Below are 27,684 nucleotides of genomic sequence, written 5' to 3' on the forward strand. Positions count from 1 at the left end.
AGCATGAAAGTGTCAAGGGGGTTAGAACTGTAAAAGTTGTCAATCCGGGCGCCAGACGTCCCCAGAGAGGGACATAAGAATCATAAGAGATGGGATGTGTAATACAAACAGCAGCAACAGAACATGGGAAATTAATAAAAAGATGATAGAGAAAGTGTATAATCCAGAAGGCCCCGGCACTGAGCTCTTGTTGAAGTTGTACAAGACATTGGTAAGACCATACTTGGAATTCTGTGTACAGTTCTGGTCACCCTATTATAGAAAGGATATTATTAAACTAGAAAAAGTGCAGAAAAGATTTACTGGGATGCTAGAGAGACTGGAGCATAGAAGATTGAGGGGAGATCTTATTGAGGTCTATAAAATAATGAGGGGCATAGATCATCTAGATTGTTAATATCTTTTCCCAAAGGTAGGGGAGTCTAAACCTAGAGGTTTAAGGTTAGAGGGGAGAGATACAGAAGCGTCCAGAGAGACAATTCGTTCACACAGAAGGTGGTGAGTGTCTGGAACAAGCTGCCAGAGGTAGTAGTAGAGGCAGGTACAATTTTGTTTTTTAAAAAGCATTTAGACAGTTACATGGGTATGATGGGTACAGAGGGATATGGGCCAAGTGCAGACAATTGGGATTAGCTTCGGGGTTTAAAAAAGGGGCGGCATGGACAGGTTGGGCCGAAGGGACTGTTTCCATGCTGTAAACCTCTATGACTCTATGACTCCATAAGTGCTGGTGGAATGCCAACTGAGAACTAAATTGGAAATGGCTGCTGTTATATCAGCAGCTAGGATGAGAAACTGCCTCCAGGGGAGGCATGTAGTAAGCAAATAGCTGCTGTAAAGACGGGACAGGAAGGAATCAGAAACACCCATAGGAAGAGGACGGTTGTATCCCGCACTCCTGGGGATAGGAGGCAGAGGGGAGTCGGATGAAGGGGCAGTAAGTTTGGAAAGTTCGTTGGAGAAGGCAGCTCAGGGAGGCAGTAATCCCCCTTCCCGTAATGTGGTAGCCCCATCCGTTCCTGTAGCACCAATCTAAACCATGGTTAAAAACTCCCACAGATGAGGTAGGACTCCTCACCACAATTCGCCAAGAAGTGCTGCTTGCTGAGAAACAGATGTTTATGGATAAGTTAGGTCCATTACACCATAACCCAGAATTCGGCTTTTTGGGAAAATGGAGGGAGGTTTGTAATTTAATTCAAGATGACATGAGTTTATTGGTAAAGGGAAAATTAGCTGGATCAGTGTGGCAAATGTTGCCCGCTGCCTTGAGAGGAAGAGAATGGATGTGGCAGGTCACAACAACCAACAAATATACAAAAGATTTAAGTGGGACATAGGGCTTACACACTAACTGGATTAAGGTAACCTTAATTAAGCAGGGTCCCAGGGAAACTGTAGGAGAATACAGAGAAAGAAAGTTCAGGGCTTATGTGATTGAAGGAGGGAGTAAATGACCCCTATGAGTGATGATGTTATTTGAGCTCGCTCAAATATTTGAGTTTTTGAGCTCTCTCAACGACAGATTTAATCCGGCCCTGACTGGAAGTATAGAAATGGGTCTCCCTGTAGGAAATAATTGTCGGGAAATTATGAAGTGGGCTATGAAAGCAGAAGCCAATTGTCAGAAAAGTCCCAAAATAACCCCGGTACAGACCGACAAGCCATAGCCTAGAATTGGAGGAACGTGCTTAGCCAGGGGAAAGAGTGGGCAGATTGCTAGAGATTGACAAGGTAAATAGCCTGAGTTACAATTGCCACAAGTTAGGTCATGACAAAAGATTGCTGGGCAGAAGATTGAGGAGGGGGGGGGGGGGGGGGCGGCGGCGGGGATGGGAATGACAGGGTTGCAATAGGATGAGGTTACCCTCTGGAGGTCAACCGTAAGACAGCAGTTATCGCTGCCAGTAATCCAGATGACAGCAGCTGAGTTGTAGAAATTGTTAGGTCAGAAATGACAATCAACGAATCTCAAGGCTATGGATCGAGGTCCCCAGAATTATATGGAAGCGGCACTAGATGGCCAACCTTGTATTGTATTGGTAGATACCAGGGCAACCAAATCTAAACAGATTTACATTTGCAGACAACTCACCAAACCATACAGTTGAGAGGAGCAGCAGGGTGACTGAAGACCACAGTATTACATGAACCCACTATATTGGAGATTGAGAGTGGAGAGGAACAGGTCCAGATTGGGAATATGTTCAGTGAGGGAAAAAATTATTTTAGGAACAGACTTGCTAGAACAATTGGGAGCTGTAATTGATGCCAATGCAGGCTTTATTAAAATTGTGCAGGCCGTGTAAACAGAATCAGTGGAGTCAGATAAAGGGATGTAGTATTTTGGGGATAGCAACTCTCCGATCAAATTGGCAGAGTGAGACAATATGGGGAAATTTGGCTAAGCAGTATCCTCAGTTTTGGGCCATACGTAAAACAGAATTGTTTGTACTTTCTGTTCCTCAATAATGATCCCTGGGAAAGTTTATCCTACACATAAGTGATATCCCATTAAACCAGGTGCAATGGAAGTAGTTACAATCATTATTGCAGACTTGGAGAAGTAACAAATAGTGACCAAGACCTCTTCCAAGGCTAATTCACCTGTTTGGCCAGTTAAAAAACTGATGGCAGTTACCGATTAACCAATCGATTATACTGCCTTACATCACAACATGACTCGTGACAAATCCACCTCGTATCCAGAATACTATTGGACTAGAACAGACGATATCTACAATACTACACATAGCCAATGGATTCTAGTCGATTCTCATAGCTGGGGAACACCACTATAAGTTTGCATTGACAGTTGGGAAACAGCAATACACTCATCTGCCACTGGGATTCCACAATAGTCCAGTGATTTTTCATAAATACGTAGCTGGGCAGCAGTGGTTAGCACTGCTGCTTCACAGTGCCAGGTTCAATTCCCGGCTTGGGTCACTGTGTGAAGTTTACACATTCGCCCCGTACCCCAGTGTCCTCCCACAGCAGGTGCCAGAATGTGGCAACTAGGGGAATTTTACAGTAACTTCATTGCAGTATAAATGTAAGCCTTACTTGCGACTAATAAATCAAATTCAACAGATAGAACATAGAACCCTACAGTGCTGAAACAGGCCCTTTGGCCCATCGAATCTGCACCCACCACAATCCCACCCAAGCCCCATCCCCATATCACTACACATTTACCTGCTAATCCCTCTAACCTACACATCCCAGGATACTAAGGAGCAATTTTTAGCATGGCCAATCAACCTAACTTGCACATCTTTGGATTGTGGGAGGAAACCCACACAGATAGTTTCTCTCTTAGACTGTACAGGAACAATCATCCTACAATATGCAGATGACATTTTGATTGCACCAGACTGTTCAATGTCACATTGCTTAGCCTCTCATAGGTTCATTCAAGTGATTCAAGAAGCCAGACTTAAGTTAGACACCAGAACGGCTCAACCAGAGCAGGAACAGGTGATATATTTGGGACATACCATATCCCAAGGTAAAAAAGAAATTCTAGAAGATCAGAAGGCAGCTATGCTTTGCATGCAAAGGCCTACTCCCATAAAAGGGGTTAGACAAGTACTGAGAGTTTAATTACTGTGGGAATTTTGTATTATGCAGTACTTGTGAAACCTCTATTCTGATCAAGGGAGGAAGGGCCAGCAATGAACAGATAGATAGAAGGAAAAGCAGACTCTCTCTGATTTGGAGCAAGCTATGGTAAAGACTCCCACATTGGGAATATTGGATCAAAGTCATTTCACATTTTGTCAAGAAAATGATGGAATACAAGCCACTGTAGTAGCCCAACAGCATGGTGATAAGACCCGTGAGGTACTACTCAGCCCAAATAGAGTCAGTCGCCAGAGGCATGCATTGATGTGTAAGAACATTAGCACATGCCTTGTGGGCAGTGAAGTGTTTCAGAGCCTGTCACCGTGATGGGAAAATAATCCTTTGTCGTTCCCACACAATCATCCTGGCTGGGGAATTGAAAGGGGTTTCTGATGGAAGATGTTCAAAATTGGACGCAAATCTCTTCCCTGGAGGTAGAGATCAGCAGGGTTGTAAGGGAAAACCCCAGAGGAGGAATAACTGTTCAAGGAACAGGGCATGAATATGTAGGGGAAGTGAATAAGGAAGAAAGTGAGGATTTAGCAGAGGAACCACTTGTAGTAGAAGGGGTAATTAACCTATACGTAGATGGAGTGGGAAGATATATCAGGGGCAAACCCTCCACTGCAAGGGCAGTGGTAGATGAAGGAACAGTGATTGTAGAACAAATCCCCAGGAATAATTCAGCACAAGTAGCTGAGTTGCTCGCTCGAACCAAAACCTTGGTGGGGTAAAGGGAAGCAAGTTAACATCTACACTGACGGCAAATATCCATCTGGTGTGGTACATGACAGCTAGGTAAGTGAGGTTTTGTGACTTCTAGTGGAGGACACATACAACACATAAATCTAATCCAAGCTACCTGCAGTGCCTTAGAGGCAGCTGTAATAAAAGTACATGCCTATAGAAGGGTTGAAAACCAAGCATAGGGAGGTACCAATTAGGCAGATTTAGTAGAACAGGATTGGGAATGGATACAAATTTCAGGAGTAGCAGCTTAGAAAGCTAGAGATAGCAGAGACATTAGTGTGAAATAGGTACAAGGACAGGCATCAGGGGAAGTAGAGATGGAAGAATTACAAAGGACAGAAAGACCATGGAGTATGGAGAAGGGAAGGAAAAATAATAGTTCTTGAAGCAGTACAGAAAACTTATTGAAAGTATACCATGGACTAGCTCATATAGGGAGCATGAATATGATCAAATTTTTGTGGTTATGGAAAGGCATGGGAATGGTTGCAGTGAATGCATACCATGCTCTGGTGGAGCCAGACCCTGCAGGATTTGGCTGCAGCCCAAAGGATCTGGGGAAAACTTGCAAATGGATTTCACCGGATCATTGCCCCCAGTGAAAGGTCAGTTTATCTGATGGGTTGAAGCATTCCCGTGCAAAGATGCCACAGCCTGAACTGTGGCTTTGATATTGGTGAATGAAATAATACCTAGATGGGGAATGCCTCTCACAGATAAAGTGGCTACAAGAGCAGATCAGAGGCTAGAATTAAGAATCCACTGATGACCATGAAACCATTGCTGATTGTTTGAAAAACCCATCTGGTTCCTTTAGGGAAGGAAATCTGCTGTTCTTACTTGGACTGGCCTACAGGTGCCTCCACAGCCACAGCAATGTGATTAATTCTCAACTATCCTTGGGAAACTAGGGATAGGCAATAAATACTGGCTAGCCAGCAATGCACATGTCCCATGATGAATACAAAAATTAAAGGATGCAAATTAGTTTGAGATTTGCCACGATCAAATTTGCACAAAATATTGTTTAAAAAAAAGCCTCAGTTTAATTTGCTTCATCTGAACAGAAGCATCCTTTAAGTTGAGTGCTATAAACAAGTACAAGAATTAGGTATCACCCTTGGTTAGGCTGCATGAGGAATAGTGTTCAATTCTGGTTGTCACACTACCAGAAGGATGTGGAAGCTTTGGAGAGGGTACAGAAAAGATTTTCCAGGATGTTGCCTGGTATGGAGGGCATTAGATCTGAAGAGAGGTTGGAGAATTCTCACTGGGGCGACAGGTTGAGAGGGCGACCTGATAGAAGTCTACAAGATGAGGGGTGTGGACATTTTTGTAAAATGTAGAAGTTGCAATGGTAATGAAAAAGGCCACTACTGCATTTACAAGTGCTTTTATTCAGACAAAGCCAGACAGTACAAGTCTACATTGCTAACATTTATAAAAATGGCTGCAGTTTTCAAAACCATCAATGCTGCTTTATAAAGCTTGTAGGTTGAGATTTTAACCGTACCTCTTCTACATACCGAATGCAGGCAGGTTTGGATCACGATTTACAAAGTACTATTAAAAGTTACAAAATGTTCCCCCCTCCCCCCCATTAAACATAGAGGACAATTATGCTGGGGCAGCCGAGTTTGAGAGGAATCAAAAGTTCCAGCTCAGGTAATGTTGGGTAGCACTGCTGGACAGAGTTGGTCAGATTTATTACTGGCCAATTGAAATTCTTATGTTTTTTTTAAAGAAGCATTCAATATAAAAAACATTCAACACAACCCAGCCTTGTCCACCCCACCCTCTCAACCTCCCCCCCAACCCCAATTTTCGTGGACTTACTACATAGAAAAATCCCCCAAAAACTCTTACAAATACATTCTGTAGTTCAACACTCACTCCTGGCTAATTTACAATAGGCACCAACTGGCTTTGCAATCCCAGAATGTTTACCAGTAAAAAGCATTATTGCTCCCATTTGGGCAAAAGCAACCCAGCTGAATGTAGATCATGTGTATCTGGCAGTCATGGAGACTGCAACTGCTGTGGCCCTGTGCCGTGAATGGCAATATCTTGGCCTCCTACCCTTGCCACTCCCCTACCCCTCCAGACTGAATGCCAGCCTTGGGGTGGGCAGTGAAGTTTGACTTAAATACTCCATAGAATTAACAACTCCAAAAGCTAGCAAACCCTGATACAAAATAACATGTTTGATCCACTTTAATCCAATTCACTGGCAGATTTCACAAGCAGTCCATAGAGTTCTCTGGAACTATACTCAGGGCGCCCCCAGCCCCAAGTCCCTTCAGCGGCGTACAGCTGGGAGGAAGCATTGCATTCGAACTTGGGTCAACATTCTCAATATCTTCCATTTTCTCACTGGTGCCCTCCCAGTTGATGTGGAACCTGGTAACTCTTGGATTAGACGCCAAAATATTCCGTTGGAGCTAGAAGGGAGAAACAGAATATTAATTGCCTGTTACATCACAACATTTATGATTAGGCAAGACAGATGGAAGGAAAATGGATAGTACAGTAAATTATGTGGGCTACAGTGGCCAACAGAGCTGCCCCTCAGCATCAAGGACCTGGGTTCAATTCTGGCCTCAGGTCACTGCCTGTGTGGAGTTTGCAAGTTCTCCTTGTGGCTGCATGGGTTTCCCCTGGATGTTGCAGTTCATCCTACATTCCAAAGATGTGCAGGTTAGGTTGATTGGCTATGCTAAATTGACTCTGTCAGCTGGATTAGCAGGTTACTGGAATTGGGCCTGGGTGGGATCGGTGCAGATTTGATGGGCTGAACAGGGTCCTTCCACACTGTAGGGAAGTTACAATTATAGGGATCTTAAAGTAAAGTTTATTTATTTGCCACAAGTAAGGCTTACATTAACACTGCAATGAAGTTAGTGAAATTCCCCTAATTGCCACACTCTGGCACAAGTCCAGGGACACTGAGGGAGAATTCAGGATGGCCAATGCACCTAACCAACATGTCTTTTGGATTGAGGGAGACAGACACAGGGAGGACATGCAAACTCCACACTAACAGTGACCCAAGCCAGGAATTGAACCTGGATCCCTGACGCTGTGAAGCAGTAGTGCTAACCACTGTGCCAAGTCTAGTTAATAACAGTGAAGCGATGAAGTGCTGACATTGTACAACTTTAAAGACAACATAAGGCAACAAGCAATGCTGCCATTTTTAATCAGTCATGTCAAATAGGAATGTGGAGTATACTTTTAAATAGAATTCTAAAATAGACAAAATGTGCTACAAACGATACATTAATTATTAATTTAGTGCAGTCATCTGCAATTCTGGACACTACTTTTCACGAGGTGGCAAAAACCTGAAAGTGCACCAATTGAAAGGAATTGGCAAAGGAACCAAAGAGCAGCATGAAGAAAGCCCTTTAATGATTGGTTAGAAGATGGAATACACCATTCATTTTGAACGATGGCAATAACAATTTAGATTGAGAGCTGGCACAGGATTTAACCATCCCATCAATTTGAAATGAAGTGCCTTGGTTAACTGTTCTCAGACCAATAAAATAGACTGATTCCATCATCCTCCAGGAGATGCATTGCTTTATTTCATGACTCAATTTTATGAAAAGTGTCCACAAGAGTGAACTCAAGAGTTCAGTTCTGGTCGCCGCACTACCAGAAGGATGGGGAGGCTTTGGAAAGTGTACAGAAAAGATTTACTAGGATGTTGCCTGGTATGGAGGACATCAACTTTTCCTCATAGCTAGAGAAATTTGGTTTGTTCTCACTGGAGCAACAGAGGTCAAGGGGGGACCTGATAGAAGTCTACAAGATTGAGAGGCACAGAGTGGATAGTCAGAAGCTTTTTCCCAGGGTGGAAGAGTCAATTACTAGGGGACATATGTTTAAGGTGCAAGGGGCAAGGTTTAAAGGAGATGCCCGAGGCAGATTTATTTATTTATACACAGTAGTGGGTGCCTGGAACTCATTACCAGGTGAGGTAGTGGAAGCGGATAAGGCAGTGACTTAAGGGGCATCTTGACAAGTACAATAGGATGGGAATGGAGGAATATGGTCCCTGGAAGGATAGGGGGCTTTAGTTGGTGCAGGCTTGGAGGGTTGAAGGGCCTGTTCCTGTGCTGTAATTTCCATAGAATCATGGAACCTTACAGTACAGGGACAGGGCCTTGGTGGGATTGGCCTCAGTGCAGGCTTGGTGGGCCAACTGGCCTCTTTCACCACTGTAGCGATTCTATGAGCCATTTACATTTGTATCGTGGGTATTAGAAATACGTACAAGTGCAGTTGTATGCACTAAGAGTTAAACTTTAGTTAGCATCAAATGAAACAAAAAAGGTGCCTACATACCTGTGTTTTAGTTCACTAAACGTGCCTGCATAGTAATTAAAGGCTTTATTCATTCATGGGACATGGGATTGTTGGCTAGCCAGCATTTATTACCCGTCATTAGTTGCCCTTGGAGGCTAGTTGACTCAACCACATTGCTGTGGATCTAGAATCACACGTAGGCTCGACTAAAGCAATTAGAGGTTAGAAAAAAAATTTATGTAGCCTGACAATCCAAGGCTCACGTTAAAAAGTAGAAACAGTTGCTTTCAACTGGAACTAGTGAACAAGAAATTATTCAGAGGCTGTCAATTGAGGCAGAGTGATAAAGTAAGGGACAGAAAGTAAATGGAGAAGCTAAAGAACAGCCAGAACCAGCAAGTGAGAACACACCAGGAAGTTTCTCCTAAAGTGGACAGCAAACCAGAATCTGAACACAGTACACTCAAGAGGAGAAGAAGAAAGCTCCCAGATAAAGATAAATTACAGGGTCAACAGCAGGGCTCTAAGGAAAATAGAGGGACAGAGAAATCTTGGGGGTTCATATCCACAGATCCCTGAAGGTTGCCACTCAGATGGATAGAGCTGTGAAAGCGGCTTATGTGTTAGCGTTTATTAACAGGGGGTTTGAGTTTAAGAGCCGTGGGGTTATGCTGCAACTATACTGGACCTTGGTGAGACCACATTTGGAATATTTTGAGTTCAGTTCTGGTCACCTCACTAAGGAGGATGTGGAAGCATTGGAGAGAGAGCACAGAGGAGATTTACCAGGATGCTGCCTGGTTTGGAGGGTAGGTTTTTTGAGGAAAGGTTGAGGGAGTGGGGCTTTTCTCTTTGGAGCAGAGGAGGATGAGAGGCGACTTAATAGAAGTTTATAAGATGAGAGGGATTGATAGAGTGGACACGCAGAGACTATTTCCTCAGGTGGATGTAGCTGTTACTAGGGGGCACAACTATAAGGTTCATGGTGGGAGATATAGGAGGGATGTTTGAGGTAGATTCTTTACTCAGAGTGGTTGGGGTGTGGAATAGACTGCCTGCTGTGATAGTGGAGTCAGACACTTTAGGAACTTTTAAGTGGTTATTGGATAGGCACATGGAGCACTCCTTGACCTTGGGATTGGGATTGGACATAGCTCAGCACAACATTGAGGGCCAAAGGGCCTGTACTGTGCTGTAATGTTCTATAGAGCTGCAAATGTCTACTCTAGAGCCTAATTTGCATGTTCATACCAAGCAGTCATCCTAAACTCCAAGCGTACATTGTTCTTGGTCCCTCAATGTCCACCCAGCCTTTTAATCTTTATACGCTAGTAGATCATATGTAGATTTTACACTGACTTGACATTCTATTCTTATTTTCCTTTTGCCAGGCCTTTTCTTTCCACCTCCTGCTTAGTCTATTCTGGTTCTTAGTTTTAAGAGTTCACGTGACATGCAGAATAGTTTCACCGCCCTCCATCATCCAAGGCTTTAGTTTCTCCTAGCATGTTGGAATGTATCTAGTACCTAGCCTGTAGCTGGAATTAGTTGGGGATCAGAGGGAATGCAACAAAGGTCCACGTTCACATTCATGCAATCCTAAAAAGTTTGCAAAAAAGGTTGATGAGCTGCAGAAAGTTCCATGAAACTTCATGGCAGTAAAGATAATCAGACTCCAAGCAGGAATGACTACAGTACTAATGTAGGCTTTCAGGGAACTTGGAAAGGTCATAACAGTGAAATGGAAGGTGGTGGTTGTAGAGGGTAAGCTTGGACAGAACATTCAAAGGTCTCTGAAAGCAGCAGGACTGATCGATAAGGTGGTTAAGAAAGCACATGGAATTCTTTCATTTATCTGAAGCAGAGAATACAAGATCAGTGAAGTTATACTGGAACTGTACAAAACATTATTTGGGCTACAATTCCAATAAAGTGCAGTCCTGGTCACCTCATTTATAGAAAGCATTAGAGTGTGCGCAGAGCAGATTTATGAAGACATTACAGCTGAGGAAAGGTTGGATTACTCTCCTTGGAACAGAGGAGCTTCAGGGAAGATTTGATTAGAATGCATGAAACAGTGCGGAGCCTCAATAGCAGTTGGAAGGACCTATTTACTTCAGGAGAAAGGTCAGTGACAAGGGGACAGATGAGGAAGGAGGAAACATTTTTCTCACCCACCCAGACGGCTGGGGAGATGGAATTCACAGCCGGCAAGGGTAGTAAAGGCAGAAACCCCCAATGCATTTAAAAAGATGGTTGGATAGGCACCTCAAGCACTGCAATCTGCAGGGCTAGACCAAACGATAGAACATAGGATCAGGTTGGGTGGCTTATATTAGCCAGTATAGATGGGTGGTTCGTTTTTTAGCCAGTGCAGACAGGTTAAGTTATCACTCTGTGCCATAAACATTTTAATAATTGTATAGCTATGAGAAGTGTTGGAGAAATTTGGTTTGTTCGCACTGGAACAACCTGATAGAAGTCTACAAGAGTATGAGGTGCATGGATAGAGTGGATGGTCAGAAACTTTTTCCACAGGGTGGAAGAGTCAGTTACTTGGGGACACAGGTTTAAGGTGTGAGGGGCAAGGTTTCAAGGAGATGCAAGTTTATTATTTTTTATATATACAGAGGATGACGGTGGAACTCACTGCCAAGGGAGGCAGTGGAAGCAAATGCAATAGTGACTTAAGGGGCATCTTGACAAATACATGACTAGGATGGGAATAAAGGGATATGGTCCCCAGGAGGGTAGGGGGTTTTAGTTCAATAGGGCAGCACAGTTCGTGCAGGTTGAGGGCTGAAGGGCCTGCCTGCCCCTATGCTGTAATTTTCTTTGTTCTAAAGAGGAGATTGCAGCACTGATCAAGGAGAACATTAGTGAGACAAAAAAATGCCTCAAAGGGTCAATGACAGGTTGCGTCTGGCTACAGAAACTATTGGCTTCCTTCCACAGGTCACAAAGCAAGAGCAAGACATGTAAGGAAATCTGACAAGTGCAAAGACAGAGGGATTAAGAGCTTTTGAACTGGATTTAGGAGATCTGTACATTTTCAAGTCAATGACAGGAGGCTGCATTGTTGAACATGCTTTGGGAAATTGGATGGGACAATGCACCACATGGTAGGTTGTTGCATCAGGTCACAAATCAGAATCCCTACAGTGCAGGAGGTCATTTGGCCCATCGAGCCTGCACTGATAACAATCCCACCCTGTCCCTTCCCCATAACTCCACATATCCACCCCACTAATCCCTCCAACCCACACATTCTGGGACACCCACAAGGAGCAATTCAGCATAGCCGTTCAATCCAACCTGCACAGTCCTGAACCGTGGGAGGCAACTGAAGAAAACGCACACAGACATGGGGAGAACATGCAAACTCCACAGAGTGACCCAAGCTAGGAATCAAACCTGGATTCCTGGAGCTGAGGTAGCAGTGTTAACCACTGTGCCACCGTGCCTCAAAATTCCAAAATCTTAGAACTTAAGTAATTGAACACATTGGCACAAATATTGGAAGAGAATGTGAGGAGTCTGCACAAGCCCCCTCTCGGTGCTCCTCCAGGCAAGGTAACCAATCAAATACAAAACTGGCTTGATGACAGAAGATGGTTGTAATGGATTCTTTTTCATCTGAGGTCAGAGATGTGCCTTAGGGATCGGTGCTGGATCCACTGTTATTTGTCATTTATATTAACAATTTGGATGAGAATTTAGGAAGCATGGTTGATAAGTTTCCAAGATTTGTGGCATAGCGGATAGTGAAGGTGGTTATCTAGGATTGCAACAGGAATTTGATCATTGGGCCAGTGGGCCAATGACTGGCAAATGGAGTTTAATTTATACAAATACAAGGTGATACATTTTAACAGATCAAACCAGAGCAGGACTTAATGGTAGGGCACTAGGGAGAGTTATAGGAAGAAAAGAGACCTGGGGTACAGGTTCATAGCTCCTTGAAAGTGGAGTCACATGTGGACAGAGTGGTGAAGACATTCAGCATGCTTGATTTCATTGGTTAGAATGTTGAGTACAGGGGTTGGGACATCTTGAACTTGTACAAGACATTGGTAAGGCCATACTTGGGATACTGTGCAGTTATGATCACCCTATTATAGAAAGGATATTATTGAACTAGAAAGACTGCAGATAAGATTTACTAGAATGCTACTGGGACTTGATGGTTTGAGTTTAAGGAGAGGCTGGATAAATTGGAACATTCTCCCTCCCCCCCAAGAGTGTAGGGGTTTAGGGTGATCCTAAAGGTCTATAAAATAATGAACGGCATAGATAAGGTAGGTAGTCAACATCTTTCCAAAGACAGGGGAGTCTAAAACTAGACGGCATAGGTTTAAGGGGAGAGGGAAGAAATACAAATGAATCCAGAGGGGCAATTTTTTCACAGAGGATGATGAGTGTCTGGAACAAGCTGCCAGAGGTAGTATAGTAGGACACGAATAGTTTGGCTGGATATTAAAGATAAAAGGATGATAGGAGATGAGGGCCTTAATGGCCTATGAAGAGAGACTAAATAGACTGGGCTTGTACTTGGAGTTTGGAAGGATGAGGGGGGATCTTATAGAGACGTGCAAGATAACGAAGGGGATAGATAGGGTAGAGGTAGAGAGATTCCTCCCACTTAGAAAGGACAGCAGGACTAGAGGACACAGCCTCAAGGGGCGGGGGGGGCAGTTTAGATCAGAGTTGAGGAGGAACTTCTTCACTCAAAGGGTGGTGAATCTCTGGAATTCTCTGCCTGTTGAAGTGGTGGAGGCTACCTCACTGAATATATTTAAGTCACGGGTCAATAGGTTTCTGATAGACAAGGGAATTAAGGGTTATGAGGAGAAAGCGGGAAAGTGGGACTGATCCACTTCAGATCAGCCATGATCTTATTGAATGGCGGGGCAGGCTCAAAGGGCTAGATGGACTACTCCTGCTCCTATTTCTTATGTTCTTATGTATTGCAGGCAGGTACAATTTTGCCTTTTGAAAAGCATTTAGATGGGTAAGATGGGCAGAGGAATATGGGCCAAATGCAGGCAATTGAGATTAGGTCAATGGTAAAAACTGGGCAGCACTGAAAAGATGGGCTGAAGGGCCGATTTCCATGCTGCAAACCTCTGACTCCAAGTGGACCAAGCATCAACAGGAGAACATTTTTGCTTTGCTGCACCAACTTTGGTAAAAGACACGAACCTTGTGTCAAGCTTACCTTGGCATAGTCAGGTTTCATTGGTGGGTTCTCCTTTAACTCTGGGTCCGTGTATTCATTATTCACATAATAGCCCACGCGAATGAACTCTTGGTCTCTGTATGTGCAGGTGATCAGCACCACAGTCACACCAACTGCATCTGCATCAGGGATGAGACTTGCGTTTGGGGCATCAGCCTGGAATGTTAACGCAAGATTACAGTCGGAAATTCATGTAAATATGACACAACTTATCAGCACAAGCCCCAGAAGAAAACCACATTGTGTACCCAAACCCGCATGATTTACCTGGTCACCCATGATCAGTTCTCAACAACCCCTGTATCACTTGAGCACATCTTCTCCTGATGAACGTATATTTCCTTGGAGGGAGGCCACAATATTTCACTGACTATCAAATAATCAGGGCAGAATCAGGTGAGTTAATTCCTGGCATCTCAGCCTCCACAAAGCTGAAGGACAGTTTGTCCACGTTCTCCCCTTTTCCAAGTTATGGTCTACCAATAGCTAATCCTGAAAATAATTCTGGACCCAAGAAATTTCCACAGCAGTTACAAGCTACATTTGAAGATTTCCAATCAAATTCTTACAGGATACAAACCTGACATCCTTTAACTGAAGTCTTAGCATCCACTTTATCAAAATATCAGCTCAGTTTTCCCAATTCCACCACTGCCCGGAACAGATTCAGAAAGAAAAACAGGCCAATATGGGGCAGGGCATGATTCCGTGGAGGCAGAGTGGTTAGCACTGCTGCCTCTCAGCACCAGAGACCCAGGTTCAATTCCAGCCTTGGGTCACTGTTTGCACATTCTCCTCATGGGTTTCCTCCCACCCTCAAGATGTGCAGGTTAGGTTGACTGACTATGATAATTGACCCTACTGTTGGGGGTAAATACGTGGGGTTACAGAAATAGGACCTGGGTAGGATTGCAGTTGGTCAGATTCAGTGGGCCAAATGGCCTCCTTCTGCACTGTAGAGATTCTATGGCACATTGTTTCCGAGTGCCAAGGATGTCAGATTGGCTGCAGGGCATTCTTGGGACAGGGTGGTGAACAGTGAAGAGATTGTAATCTACATTAGGAACATGACATAGGTAGGAAAAGGGGCAAGGCCCTGAAAACAGATTTCAGGGTGTTAGGAAGGGAATTAAAAGAGCCGATATCACAGGGTTACTCCCAGTGCCACACGTTAATGACTACAAGAATTAAAAAACAGTGGTTCAACACATGGCCTGAGAAACAGAGGAAGGGGACCAGTAACACCATAACAGTGGTAAAGAGTATGGGCAATTGGGGATTAAAAGAATGATTCTTGCACATGAAGGCAGTGGGGGTTAACATTGCAGCAGGAGAAGCAGAGGTATTAAATAATCACTTTGCATCCAGCTTTACAAAGGAAGAGGATGCTACTCAGGCTGAGACGAGAACTGGCACAGTAAAATAGCGTACAATTAAAGACTAGCTTTTTCGATAAGGTAGCAGGATAGGTTCAGATGCATCCAAGGCTATGGAGGGAAGCAACTGTGGAAATTACAGACGTAGAAACAGAACAGTACAGCACAGTACAGGCCCTTTGGCCCTCAATGCTGTGCTGAGCTATGTCCAAACCCAAGATCAAGCTATCCCACTCCCTTTGCAAGGGCAGTGATAATCTTCCAGTCTCCCTTAGACACAGGGATGGTACCAGAGGCCCTGAGAACTGCAAATATTACAGCCTTGTTCAAAAATAGGTGCAAGGAGAAAAACCAGAACACGACCGGTCAGTTTGACTTCAGGGGTAGGGAACCTCTGGAAACTATAGGACAAAGATCAACAGTTGTTGAGGCAAATGTGAAATAATTAAGGAATCATGTGTCTGTCAAGGGAAAATGTGGTCAACTAAATCTTTTGAGCAAGGAACAGAAGGTTGAAAAGGGCAACAACATAGTGGAATTTGATACAGCGCCACAGACTTCTAACTCAATGAGAGAAAATAAACACTTGGATAAGAAACGGGTCAGGTGATAGGAAACAGTAGTGATAAAGTGGTTGTTTGTCCAGGTTTGTTGTGGAATTTCCCCAGGGGAATTAGGACTCTTGCATAATAGATTGTGGTGTGCAGGACAATTTCAAAATTTGCAGATGTGAAAACGCGAAGTGTTGTCAACTGAAAGCAGGATAGCTGAATTTCGAGATGACGTTGGTGAATCAGACAGACAAGTAGGTGAAGCTCAGTGCAGAGCAATGAAGTGATTCAGTCTGGCAGGAAGAATATGGAGACATTAAGGGGGAATCTTTAAAGCACATGTAGAAACAAAGGGATGTCAGTGTATCAGTTTACAATCACTGGAGATGACAGGGCACATAGACAGCAATTAATAAAGCAAATGGAGGTTTGGGCTTTACTTGGGGAATTGAGTACAACAGTAAGGTCACGTTGAACTCGTATAAGACCTCAGCTGGAGACTGCACCAGTTTTGGGCACCAGACTCGAGGAAGGATGGAAAGCATTGGAGAGAGTACAAAGGAGATTCTCAAGAATGATTCCAGGGATAAACAACTGCAGCTATCAGGATAGCCTGAGAATCTTTTCCTTGAAAAGGAGTTTCATACAGGTATTTAAGATCCTGAGGAGTATGGACTGGGTAAAGAATGTGGAATTACTCCCTCAGGAACTAGTGGGCACTAATTCCAAATAATGGGCAAAAGGACAAAGGGAATGGTTTTCAACTAGAGGGTAGCTGGAGTCTGAAACAAATTTCCTGAGGGGGTGGGGTCCAATTTAATCAAAGTACAGAATTGGATTGGTATCTGAAAGGAATAATTCCAAGATCATGGGGATAAAGGCAGAAAGGTGTGACTAGGTAGAATGCTTTTTCAGAGTGCCAGTGCAGACTCGATAGGCTGAATGGCCTACATTGTAGGGTACTGGGAAGCGGTTCTGTGTTCAAGGCCTCTGTGGTATTGGGTGAAGCTTCAGAGTCAACTTGCATCAGAACTGCTTGCCTAATGCACATCCCAGAAGCTGCATCTATCAATGAGGAAAAGAATAGAGGACATCGATTTATAAAGCAACGAAAGCCAACATTAGAAGAAACCTCAGTCTTTAGAACTTGCACTGGCCCAGGAGGCCATGGAATTACTCAATTGTAGCTTTAAAGGGGAAACTCTAAATACAAGGTGACATAACTGCAATGGTGTGGTGTGACAGGACTTAAGATTACTCTTTCAAAGAATAAGTATGGGCTACGGGGCTGAATAGCCTCCTCTCAAAGTGAAGGTTTCAATGTCTTATCATCAGTCACAGAATCTGGGTGATGCAAACGTGTCACTGCTGACTAAAGGCACTAACTGATGTCAGTTTTAAAAAAGCAGTTTCATCATAAAAGTGGCTGAAGGAATTTATGATGGAAAGGGAGTACTGCAATGACCCACCAGAGACAAGGTACAGTAAGTATTCAAGATCTGCACACTTTAGAAAATGTGGGCTATTTGAATTGGGAGGCAAGTGCATGGGCAAGATTAATATATTTACTGAACATACTACTGGATTGAAGTGTGCAGCTGAACTGGAAATCAGACACTTGCATCACTTTAGTTGGTTCATGAAATATCTATTTGGAGCAAAACAATTCAAAGCTCAAAGTGCATCAAGCATTCAGTGATTGAAAAATCAAGCTGCCAAGAGGTTCACGGTTTTGAAAATCCACAATGCTGAGGGGATAAAGGCAGTGTTCTAGGATGCAATTCAGAACTGGGTTACAAAAAGGGACACTGAAGAAAGCTGCACTTTGCAGCTTAATGCACAGGCGAGATGCAGCATGCATTTCAATCTGGGAATACTGACGACATTACTGGACAGCAGCATTCATCACAGCACAAAAATTTCTTCCTACAAAACACCTGCCCCAACTGAACGCCATACCAGAGCAGTTACAGGCTTTGCAGCATTGCTAAGACAACCCACTATATGCAATACAGGGAAAGTTCAACAATTCTGACCACCCTAGTTTATTGGACCCATCACCTTTCTAGACAATACCATAGGTGGATGCTTTTACAAGATTGGAACCCAAGGCTCAAAATACTTTTGAGCATCAACTCAATGCTACTTAGAAACAGACGAGGGCTCCTGCCTCTACTGCCCTTTCAGAGACTGTTCTGGATCTCTCAATCCGCGATGAAAATATCTCAAACTCCCCTTCACTCCTGTCTGTTACTTTAAAAGCAACACCATCTAGTTATTGATCTCTCTGCTAAGAATGGATAAGGAGGACCTTACATTTTCTACCTGGACCCCTCAAAGTAAAAACAGTCCCAGCGGATCCAGATCTTACAGCCAAGTCTCTGCTCCAGCAACACCCTCAAATATCCCCCCCGTCACTTTGCAAATGTGATCACATCTTTCCTGTAACCACCTTTCTACCCACCTGGCTAGGTGACATCTTCCAGCAGTCTACATTATCATTGGCAAACTTGGGGGCAAGATCCCATTAAGCAATGCTACACAGTTATAAAACACCATGGATCAAAGAAGAAATAGCGAAGCACCTAGAGAAGAATTATTTGATATAGCAGACGCAGCACTGATTCGTTAAGGGGAAAGTCGTGTTTGACAAATTTATTGGAATTCTACGAGGATGTGACTAGTGCGGTAGACAGAGGGGAACCGGTGGATGTGGTGTTTCTCGATTTTCAGAAGGCATTTCATAAGGTGCCACACAAAAGGTTGCTTCAGAAGGTTAGGGGGCTTGGAGTTGGGGGTAAGGTGTTAGTGTGGATAGAGGATTGGCTGTCTAATACGAGTAAAAAGTCTGACAACACCAGGTTTTAGTCCAACCGATTTATTTGATAGTAAATGCACAAGCTTTCGGGTTAGTCCCTTCGTCAGGTGAATGCTGACCTGAGTGGGTTCGTGATCTGTTGTCCTTTTGGTATCTTGTCTGCTTTCTTGCATCTCTGTAAAAACTTGATGTCTGTGTCGATATGAGCAATCTTCTTGGAGATCCTCTCTACTTGGATCCGGCAGTTTGCAGTGTCGATAGTAGTCATGATGTGGATGTGCCGGCGTTGGACTGGGGTAAACACAGTAAAAAGTCTGACAACACCAGGTTTTAGTCCAACCGATTTATTTGATAGTGAACACACAACTGTGCGTTCACTATCAAATAAATCGGTTGGACTAAAACCTGGTGTTGTCAGACTTTTTACTGTGTTTACCCCAGTCCAACGCCAGCACATCCACATCATGACTACTATCGACACCGCAAACTGCCGGATCCAAGTAGAGAGGATCTCCAAGAAGATTGCTCATATCGACACAGACATCAAGTTTTTACAGAGATGCAAGAAAGCAGACAAGATACCAAAAGGACTACAGATCACGAACCCACTCAGGTCAGCATTCACCTGACGAAGGGACTAACCTGAAAGCTTGTGCGTTTACTATCAAATAAATCGGTTGGACTAAAACCTGGTGTTGTCAGACTTTTTACTGTGTTTACCCCAGTCCAATGCCAGCACATCCACATCATGTCTAATAGGAGGCAGAGTGTTGCTATCAATGGGTGCTATTCTGATTGGTGGTTGGTGACTAGTGGAGTGCCGCAGGGATCAGTGCTGGAGCCTCAGCTATTTACCATTTATATAGATGATCTGGAGGAGGGGGCCGAGTGTAGGGTGTCGAAATTTGCTGATGACAAAGATGAGTGGAAAAGCAAACTGTGTGGAGGGTGTGGAAAGTCTGCAGAGGGATCTAGATAGGCTGAGCCAATGGGCGAGTACCTGGCAGATGGAATACAATGTTAGCAAGTGTGAGGTTATCCACTTTGGCAGGAATAATAGTAGGAGGGATTACTATTTAAAGGGCAAAAAGCTGCAGCATGCTACGGTGCAGAGGGACCTGGGGGTCCTTGTGCAAGAGTTGCAAAAACCCAGTCTGCAGGTGCTCAAGAAGGCGAATGGGATGCTGGCCTTTACAGCAAGGGGATAGAATATAAAAGCAGGGAGGTCTTGCTGCAACTGTACAGGGCACTGGTGAGGCTGCAGCTGGAGTACTGTGTGCAGTTTTGGTCACCACACTTGCGCAAGGATATTTTGGCCTTGGAGGGAGTACAGAGGTGGTTCACTAGGCTGATACCAGAGATGAGGGGGTTGGACTATGAAGAGACTAAACAGACTGGGTCTGTACTCGCTGGAGTTTAGAAGGATGAGGGGGGATTTTACAGAGATTATTAAGATAATGAAAGGGATGGATAGGGTAGAGGTAGAGAGATTCTTCCCAAAGGACAGCAGGACTAGAGGGCACAGCCTCAAGATGGGGGTGGGGGGGGGGGGGGGGGGGGGCAGTTTAGAACAGAGTTGAGGAGGAACTTCTTCACTCAAAGGGTGGTGAATCTCTGGAATTCTCTGTGCGTTGAAGTGGTGGAGGCTACCTCACTAAATATATTTAAGTCATGGGTAGATAGGTTTTTGGTAGGCAAGGGAATAAGGGTTATGGGGAGGAAGCAGAAAAGTGGAACTGAGCCACTTCAGATCAGCCATGATCTTATTGAATGGCGGGGCAGGCTCGAAGGGCTAGATGGCCTACTCCTGCTCCTACTTCTTATGTTCTTATTATCAGATGAGCACAAAATACTGCCTCGGCCTTCACCAAGCTGGTGTACAAATAGACAAGGAGCAAGGATACTAGCTGGAAAGATATTAACTACGACCTACAATCCAACTCTGATCTGGGAGAGAGAAAAACACTCCATTGTTATTTTGATGAATTTAAAAACTAATTAGTTTACCCTACCTTCAAAGTACACTACAGCATGCCCAGGTTAGGGAAATAAATGGCAATTGTGTTGCTGGGGCAATACAAGCGTGCAGATAAAATCAACCAGACAGGCACAAAAATCAAAACAAAAGCTTAATCATTGCACAGCCATCCACCTACACACACAATGCATTTAACTGCACACATCAGTGCAATCCTCCCATTTAACCCAGTATTCCATACAGAGCTTCTCAAAGGTCAGTAGTTTAACAAGCTACTGCAGCTCTTACTGTTTGATTAATGGATACAGGAAACTAAGATGGAGGCTAGTCTTAAATAACTAACAGAACAGAGAGATAACAGTGCCCCACAGTTCTAAAGTAGAAATAGTAAAAAGGTTGGATATACTCAGCACATGGAAGGAGAAACACCCAAGTACGACATGACTCATTTATACAGTTCTACCCTTCAAAACTGTTGTGTCAGTGACCACTGTCAAAGTCTCTCAATACCAGGTTAAAGTCCAACAGGTTTATTTGGTAGTGAACGCCACTAGCTTTTGGGATTTGCTCCTCCATCAGGTGACCAGACGAAGGGACAAACCCAAAAGCTAGTGGCATTCACTACCAAACAAACCTATTGAACTTTAACCTGGTATTGAGAGACTTCTTACTGTAGTTACCCCAGTCCAACACTGGCATCTCCACATCATGGCTGTCAGTGACCAACCAGCCCACTGAGCTGTGCCATCTACCAATCCAGTGGCACAGCCACCTAGAAAGCACTCTTTTTATTGTTCATGGGATGTGGGTATTGCTGGCTGGGCTAGTATTTATTGACCACTAATTACCTCAAACTGAGGGGGCATTCAACCCCATTGCTGAGTCTATTCATATGTAGGTTAGACTAGGCCAAGCTGATGGGTTTCATTCTCTGAAGGACAATGAACCAGAAGGGTTTTTTTTAAATAGTTTCATGATCACCATTAGACTTAATTCCATTTTGAATCTGGGTCCTCAGAACATTAATCTGTGGATTATTAGTCCAGCAACAAAACTACCATGCCAATGCCCTCCATTAACTGCAGTGCTGCCAATCCTGACCACACCTTTCATTGTGATGTAATGAAACAATATAAAAGCACACATTAACTCCAATGGATAGAGGAGAAAGCACAAACACTGGGAATTAAACATGCAAGCATACAAGTGAATGGCAAAATACTGTTAGGCCTGTAATAGTAAGAAAGGGGCAACATGGTGGCATCATGGTTAGCACTGCTGCCTCACAGCGCTAGAGACCTGGGTTCGATTCCCAGCTTGGGTCGCTGTCTGCGTGGAGTCTGCATGTTCCCCTGAGCCTGTGTGGGTTTCCTCCATGTGTTCCTGTTCCTTGCTACAGTCCAATGTGCTGGTTAGGTGCATTGACCATGCTAAATTCTTCCTCAATGTACCCACACAGACAATGGAACGTGGCAACTAGGGGATTTTCACAGTAACTTCATAGCAGTGTTACTGTAAGCCTACTTGTAACACTAATGAATAAACATTAACTTTTAAAATTAAGCTGTGTCTGCAAAGAATAATCATGCTGGACTCGAGGTTAACTCTTGAGTTTCTCTCAGCAGAAGTCCAGTGAATAACAATGTCATAATCAACCGTTGTCTGTCCATTTCTGAGGAAGGGTCAAAGAATCCCTACAGTGGTGGTCATTCAGTCCATCAAGTCTGCATCAACAATCCCACCTAAGCCCTATCCCTGAAACCCCATGTATTCCCCCTGCAGGCCCTTCTGACACTAAAGGGCAATTTAGCACAGCCAATCAACCTAACCTGCACACTGTAGGAGGAAAACCACACAGACATGGAGAATACATATGCTGCAGAGACAGCCACCCAATGCAGAAAATGAAGTTGGTGCTGAACACTGGCAACCCATCATCCTGACTGCAAACACTGGCCCCAAGTTTATTTGTTAGCATCACAAGTAGGCTTACATTAACACTGCAATGAAGTTACTGTGAAAATCCCCTTGTCGTCACACTCAGGTGCCTGTTCAGGTACACCGAGGGAGAATTTTGCATGGCCAGCACATCTTTCGGATTGTGGGAGGAAACCTACACAGACATGGGGAGAACATGCAGATTCTGCATGGACAGTGACGCAAGTTGGGAATTGAACCTAGGTTAATAATGCCGTGAGATAGCAGTGCTAACCATCGTGCCATCATATTCTATCTCCGCAAGTACTGTCAAACCCACAGATTTTCCAGCATTTTGTTTTGGATTTCAGCATCTGAGTATCTTATTTTTATCTCTAAAATGCATGCCTAAAATCAGCTCTACACATGGAAGCAGTGGTTGGAAAGGGTGTACATTCCTGATATTGCCACCTGAAGCTGTGCAAAGTCTCCATCACTGGACCATTACACCAATTAGTACCAAATAAAGACAACAAAACTCCTGACCTGAAAGACAAACATGTGTCGGCCTGCGGGGACAGGCCCCACCAGCACCGAGTCCAGCACTTGGTCATGCTCCTCACTCTCTGCGGAACCCACGTAGATAATCTTCCATTCTAAATCTGCAAAAGGGAAGAAGAAACGAACATACCCTAAATAAAGAGCACCATGAAACCTGCAAACCTCCTACAAGCATCTAAGTGGCACAAAAACAGAAAATGCTGGAAAATCTCAAACAGGATTTACTGTGTGAGGAGAGAGAATAGAGCTAGTGTTGAGTCTGGATGCAGGTCAGCACTAAGCAAAAAAAATTATACTGTAAATGCTGCTGATAAATGCAGAGAAAGGTACTAAAAGTGTTCATGAGGTGATCAGAATATGTGAATGGCAGACCAGAAGTGCAGATGGTTAAGGGACTGCTTGAGGAATGTGGCAGTTACCCTGAAAAGTGTGTGGGGATGGGACAGGGAAAGAAAGGATCGAGAGCGAGAATGGATGAGAAGAAAAGAATTGGAGATGGGATGAAGGTGGAGGGAAAAGTTCACGCTCTGAAGTTGAGCTCAACGTTTAGCCCAGAAGGCTGGGAAGTGCCCAATCAGAATTTGAGGTGCTGTTCTTCCAGTTCGTGTTGGGGTTTACTAGACTATTGCAAAAGGGCAGGCATGTGAACTGGAGAGCAGGGTGGTGTGCTGAGGTGATAAATGACTCCAAGGTCTGCGTCCTGCTTGTGGACAGACCAAACTTCTGCAAAGCATGTAGAGTAGACCACAGAGCAGCAAATGTCATAGGCCAGATTGTAGGGTGTACACATGAAGCCGCTTCACCTGAAAAGTGTGTTGATGAATACAAGCTTGGGGGGGGGGGGGGGGGGGGGGAGGTGGTAAGGGGCAGATGTTGGTTGCACCTTCTACGATCGCATGGGAAAATGCCTGGGGAATGAAATATCAGGGTAATGGAGGAGTGGACCAGGGTGTCCCTGAGACAACAGTCGCTGCGTAAACTTAAAGAACAGCACCTCATGTCCCAAACAGGCACTTAGAAATAAGAAATAGGAGCAGGAATAGGCCATCTAGCCCTTCGAGCCTGCCCCGCCATTCAATAAGATCATGGCTGATCTGTTGTGGCTCAGTTCCACTTTCCCGCCCTCTCCCCATAACCCTTAATCCCCTCTCTTATCAAGAACCCATCAACCCGCTTCTTAAAAATATTTAGCGAGGCAGCCTCCACCACTTCAACGGGCAGAGAATTCCAGAGATTCACCACCCTTTGAGTGAAGAAGTTCCTCCTCAACTCCGTTCTAAACCGCCTCCCCTTTATCTTGAGGCTGTGCCCCCTAGTCCTACTGTCTTTTTTGAGCGGGAAGAGTCTCTCCACCTCTATCCTATCCATCCCATTCATCATCTTATACGTCTCAATGAGATCTCCCCTCATTCTTCTAAACTCTAATGAGTACAAGCCTAGTTTATTCAGCCTCTCCTCATAGCTCAATCCCCTCAACTCCGGTATCAGCCTAGTAAACCTCCTCTGCACTCCCTCCAGGGCCAAAATATCCTTGCGCAGGTGCGGCGCCCAAAACTGCACACAGTACTCCAGCTGCGCCCTCACCAATGCCCTATACAGCTGCAGCAAGACCTCCCTACTTTTATATTCCATCCCCCTCGCTATGAAGGCCAGCATCCCATTCGCCTTCCTGACCACCTGCTGCACCTGCAAGCTGGGTTTTTGCGACTTTCTAGCCTTCCAGACTGAACATGGAGTTCAAACAACATCAGGGTGTAACTCTCCCCTCACCTCATTTATTTTAGTCACTCTCCATCTCATTTCTCCACTTTTATCATCCTTCTACTTTCACTTTATTTCCACTCTCCATATTGCCCACACCCCAACTGCCACATTCTTCAGGCAGTCCCGTAACCACGTGTATCTCTATTCCACCATTCATAGAACATTACAGCACAGTATAGGCTCTTCGGCCCTTGATGTTGCGCCAACCTGTGAAACCACTCTAAAGCCCATCTAAGCTACACTATTCCAATATCATCCATATGTTTATCCAATGGCCATTTAAATGCCCTTAATGTTGGCGAATCCACTACTGTTGCAGACAGGGCATTCCACACCCTTACTCTGAGTAAAGAATCCACCTCTGACATCTGTCCTATATCTATCACCCCCTCAATTTAAAGCTATGTTACCTTGTGCTAGCCATCTCCGTCCAAGGGAAAAGGTTCTCACTGTCCTATCTAATCCTCATGTATGCCTCTATAAAGTCATTTCTCTCTAAAAACAGCCTCAAGTCCCCTCAAGCCTCTCATCATAAGACCTTCCCACCATTCCCAGTAAACCTCCTCTGCATCCTTTCCAATGCTTCCACATCTTTCTTATAATGCTACTACCAGAACTGTATGCAACACTCCAAGTGTGGCCGCACCAGAGTTTCGTACAGCTGCAACAGGACTTGTGGCTCCGGAACTCAATCCCACTACCAATAAAACCTAATACACCATAAGCTTTTTAAACAACTCTATCAGCATCCTTGATCACTTAATGGACACTATTAGCACCTTTCCCAGCCTTTATCATCCTCAGTTACATCCCCTTTGTTCAATTACCTGTCCCCGCCACCCCCACACATAGTATAATTTTTTCTAACCATCCAGACTTGGCTCTATTCTCTCCCCCCACCACAAGATGCTGTCAGACCCCACTCAGATGTCCCAGCATTTTCCGCTGCTCCAAATGCCAGTGCCCCGCCGTATTTTGCGGGTTATCTTAAAAAAAGTGGCGCCCATCCCGCCCGCCCGGCCCAGCGCGCGCGCGCCACAACGGCTGAGTGACAGCTCCATTGATAAAAAAACCCCGCCAATCAGACACCAGCCGGCGGGCGCTCACCAATCAGAGGGCCTTGAAGCGCCCGCAGCCAAGAGGAGACAGTGCAACGTCAGATGGTCCCCGCCAATCAACAGGGGAGCCCGAGCCCCCTCGGCCAATCACAGGGCCCGAACGGTCTAGCCCAATGGGCTGTCCTCACGCTCTCCACCAATCAGGAGACCCGAGCGCTTGTCAGCACGCAGCCAATGGGAGTAGCCAGCTCGCCCGGCCAACGGCCAGCTGGCGCCCTGGCCACACCCCCTCCCCCGCTCGCGGAACGACGACCCGCGCGCGCCTCCCCTCCCCTCCCCTCCCCCCCACAACTCACCGTCCGGCAGGTCCTCGATGCACTCGAAGGTGATCTCGAACTGGAAAGGGTTGTTGAAGGGAGACGGGTTGTCCAGCACCACCACATTCAGCACCTGCACTTTGGCCATGGTCAGGAGGGGGGAGAGAGGGATGGGGAATGGGGGTGAGGGGAGGAGGAGGGGGTGGGTGTGTGTGGCCAAGGCCCGCTCGCTTTACTCCGGTTGTCCTCTCCTCTTCCCCGCTCTCTGCGTCCCCGCGTTCGGTGCCGCTCCGCAGCCGCGCTCCGACACTAAGCGGGCCGCTGCCCCTCCCCCCGCTCTTTATAGCCGCACGCACTCTCGCGAGAGTTCCACCAATACCCCGCTCCATCAACAACTTTATTCATAAACAGTGGGGGGAGGGGCCACACATGCACGGGGGGACCAATCAGCGGGCAGCATCGCGGCGCCAAATCCGCACTCAAAGGGAGAGCGCGCGCTTGCGGGCTGAGTGTGCGCAGAGGGGAGGGGCTCAGAGAGAGAGGGGCGGGGCTGAAGGGGAGGCCGAAAGAGGGGCGGGGTTGGGAGGAGAGGGGCGGGGCTGGGAGGGACAGGGGTGGGGCTGAGAGGGGAGGGGCGACGTAGTGAGAGGGGCAGGGTAGAGAGCCGGGGCTGGGAAGGTTAGAGAGACGGAGAGAGGAAGGGGCGGGGCTGAGAGGGAAGGGGCGGGGCAATACCATGGACAACAGTGGAGGGAGAGATGATGGGAATGGGGAAGGGAATAGGAGGCAAAGGGAATTGGGGGGGTAAAAGGAATGAGGGAGCTAAAGGGAATGGAGAAGGGAAGGGAATAGTAAAGGAAATTGAGGGGTGGGAAGGGGGTAAAGGAAATAGGGGGTAGGGTCCTAAGGGGAATATGGGTGTCACCTGAATGGGGGTAATTGGAACAGGAATAAAAGGAATGGGCATAGGAGGGGATAAAGAAAATAGGGGAAGAAGAGGGTAATGGGAAAAGGGGTGGAGCTAAGGTATAGGTTGGGATTAATGGGAATGAGGGAAGAGGTAAATGGAATGGGCTGATGGGAATGGTGTTATGTGAGGGGAATGGGATATCGGGAAGGGATGGGATTAAGGGAAGGGCAAAAGGGGTGGGATTAAGGGAATGGGTAATGGAAAGGGTAAAGGGAAGGCTGTGGAGGGGGATCAAGGAAGCAGGGTGGGGAGAGGTCAAGGGAATGAGCAAAGGATAAAGGGAATGGGGGAGATATCAAGGGAAGAGGGTGGGGAGTCAAGGCAACGTGTTGGAGGGGTGGTAGGAAGGAGTTGGTGGCATGGTGGCACAGTGGTTGGCACTGCTGCCTTGCAGTACCAGGGACCTGGGTTCGATTGGCTTGGGTGTGTGTGTGTGTGGAGTCT

General features: G+C 45.4%; 1 protein-coding gene across 1 annotated transcript; it reads right to left on the reverse strand.

Annotated features, from left to right (window-relative positions):
- Positions 1-5,754: 5,754 nt before the first annotated feature.
- On the reverse strand, positions 5,755-26,576 carry LOC145360980 (histone chaperone asf1b-like). Its single transcript, XM_080216491.1, has 4 exons — positions 26,310-26,576; positions 23,117-23,232; positions 13,910-14,086; positions 5,755-6,818 (listed from the first exon to the last, which is right to left on the reverse strand). The coding sequence occupies exons 1-4, from the start codon at positions 26,416-26,418 to the stop codon at positions 6,615-6,617; spliced, it is 606 nt and encodes a 201-aa protein (XP_080072617.1). The 5' UTR covers positions 26,419-26,576; the 3' UTR covers positions 5,755-6,614.
- Between the last annotated feature and the right edge of the window lie 1,108 nt (positions 26,577-27,684).

This window comes from Carcharhinus amblyrhynchos, chromosome 33 (assembly GCF_965287045.1).
Source record: "Carcharhinus amblyrhynchos chromosome 33, sCarAmb.v2.hapA, whole genome shotgun sequence".
NCBI classification, from domain to species: Eukaryota; Metazoa; Chordata; class Chondrichthyes; order Carcharhiniformes; family Carcharhinidae; genus Carcharhinus; species Carcharhinus amblyrhynchos.

Coding starts and splice junctions, on each gene's coding strand:
- LOC145360980 (XM_080216491.1), bottom strand. CDS start 26,418: ATGGCCAAAGTGCAGGTGCTGAATGTGGTGGTGCTGGACAACCCGTCT. Junction 23,233..26,309: donor CATCGAGGACCTGCCGGACG/GTGAGTTGTGGG, acceptor TCCCTTTTGCAG/ATTTAGAATGGAAGATTATC. Junction 6,819..13,909: donor TGAAACCTGACTATGCCAAG/GTAAGCTTGACA, acceptor TCTCCCTTCTAG/CTCCAACGGAATATTTTGGC.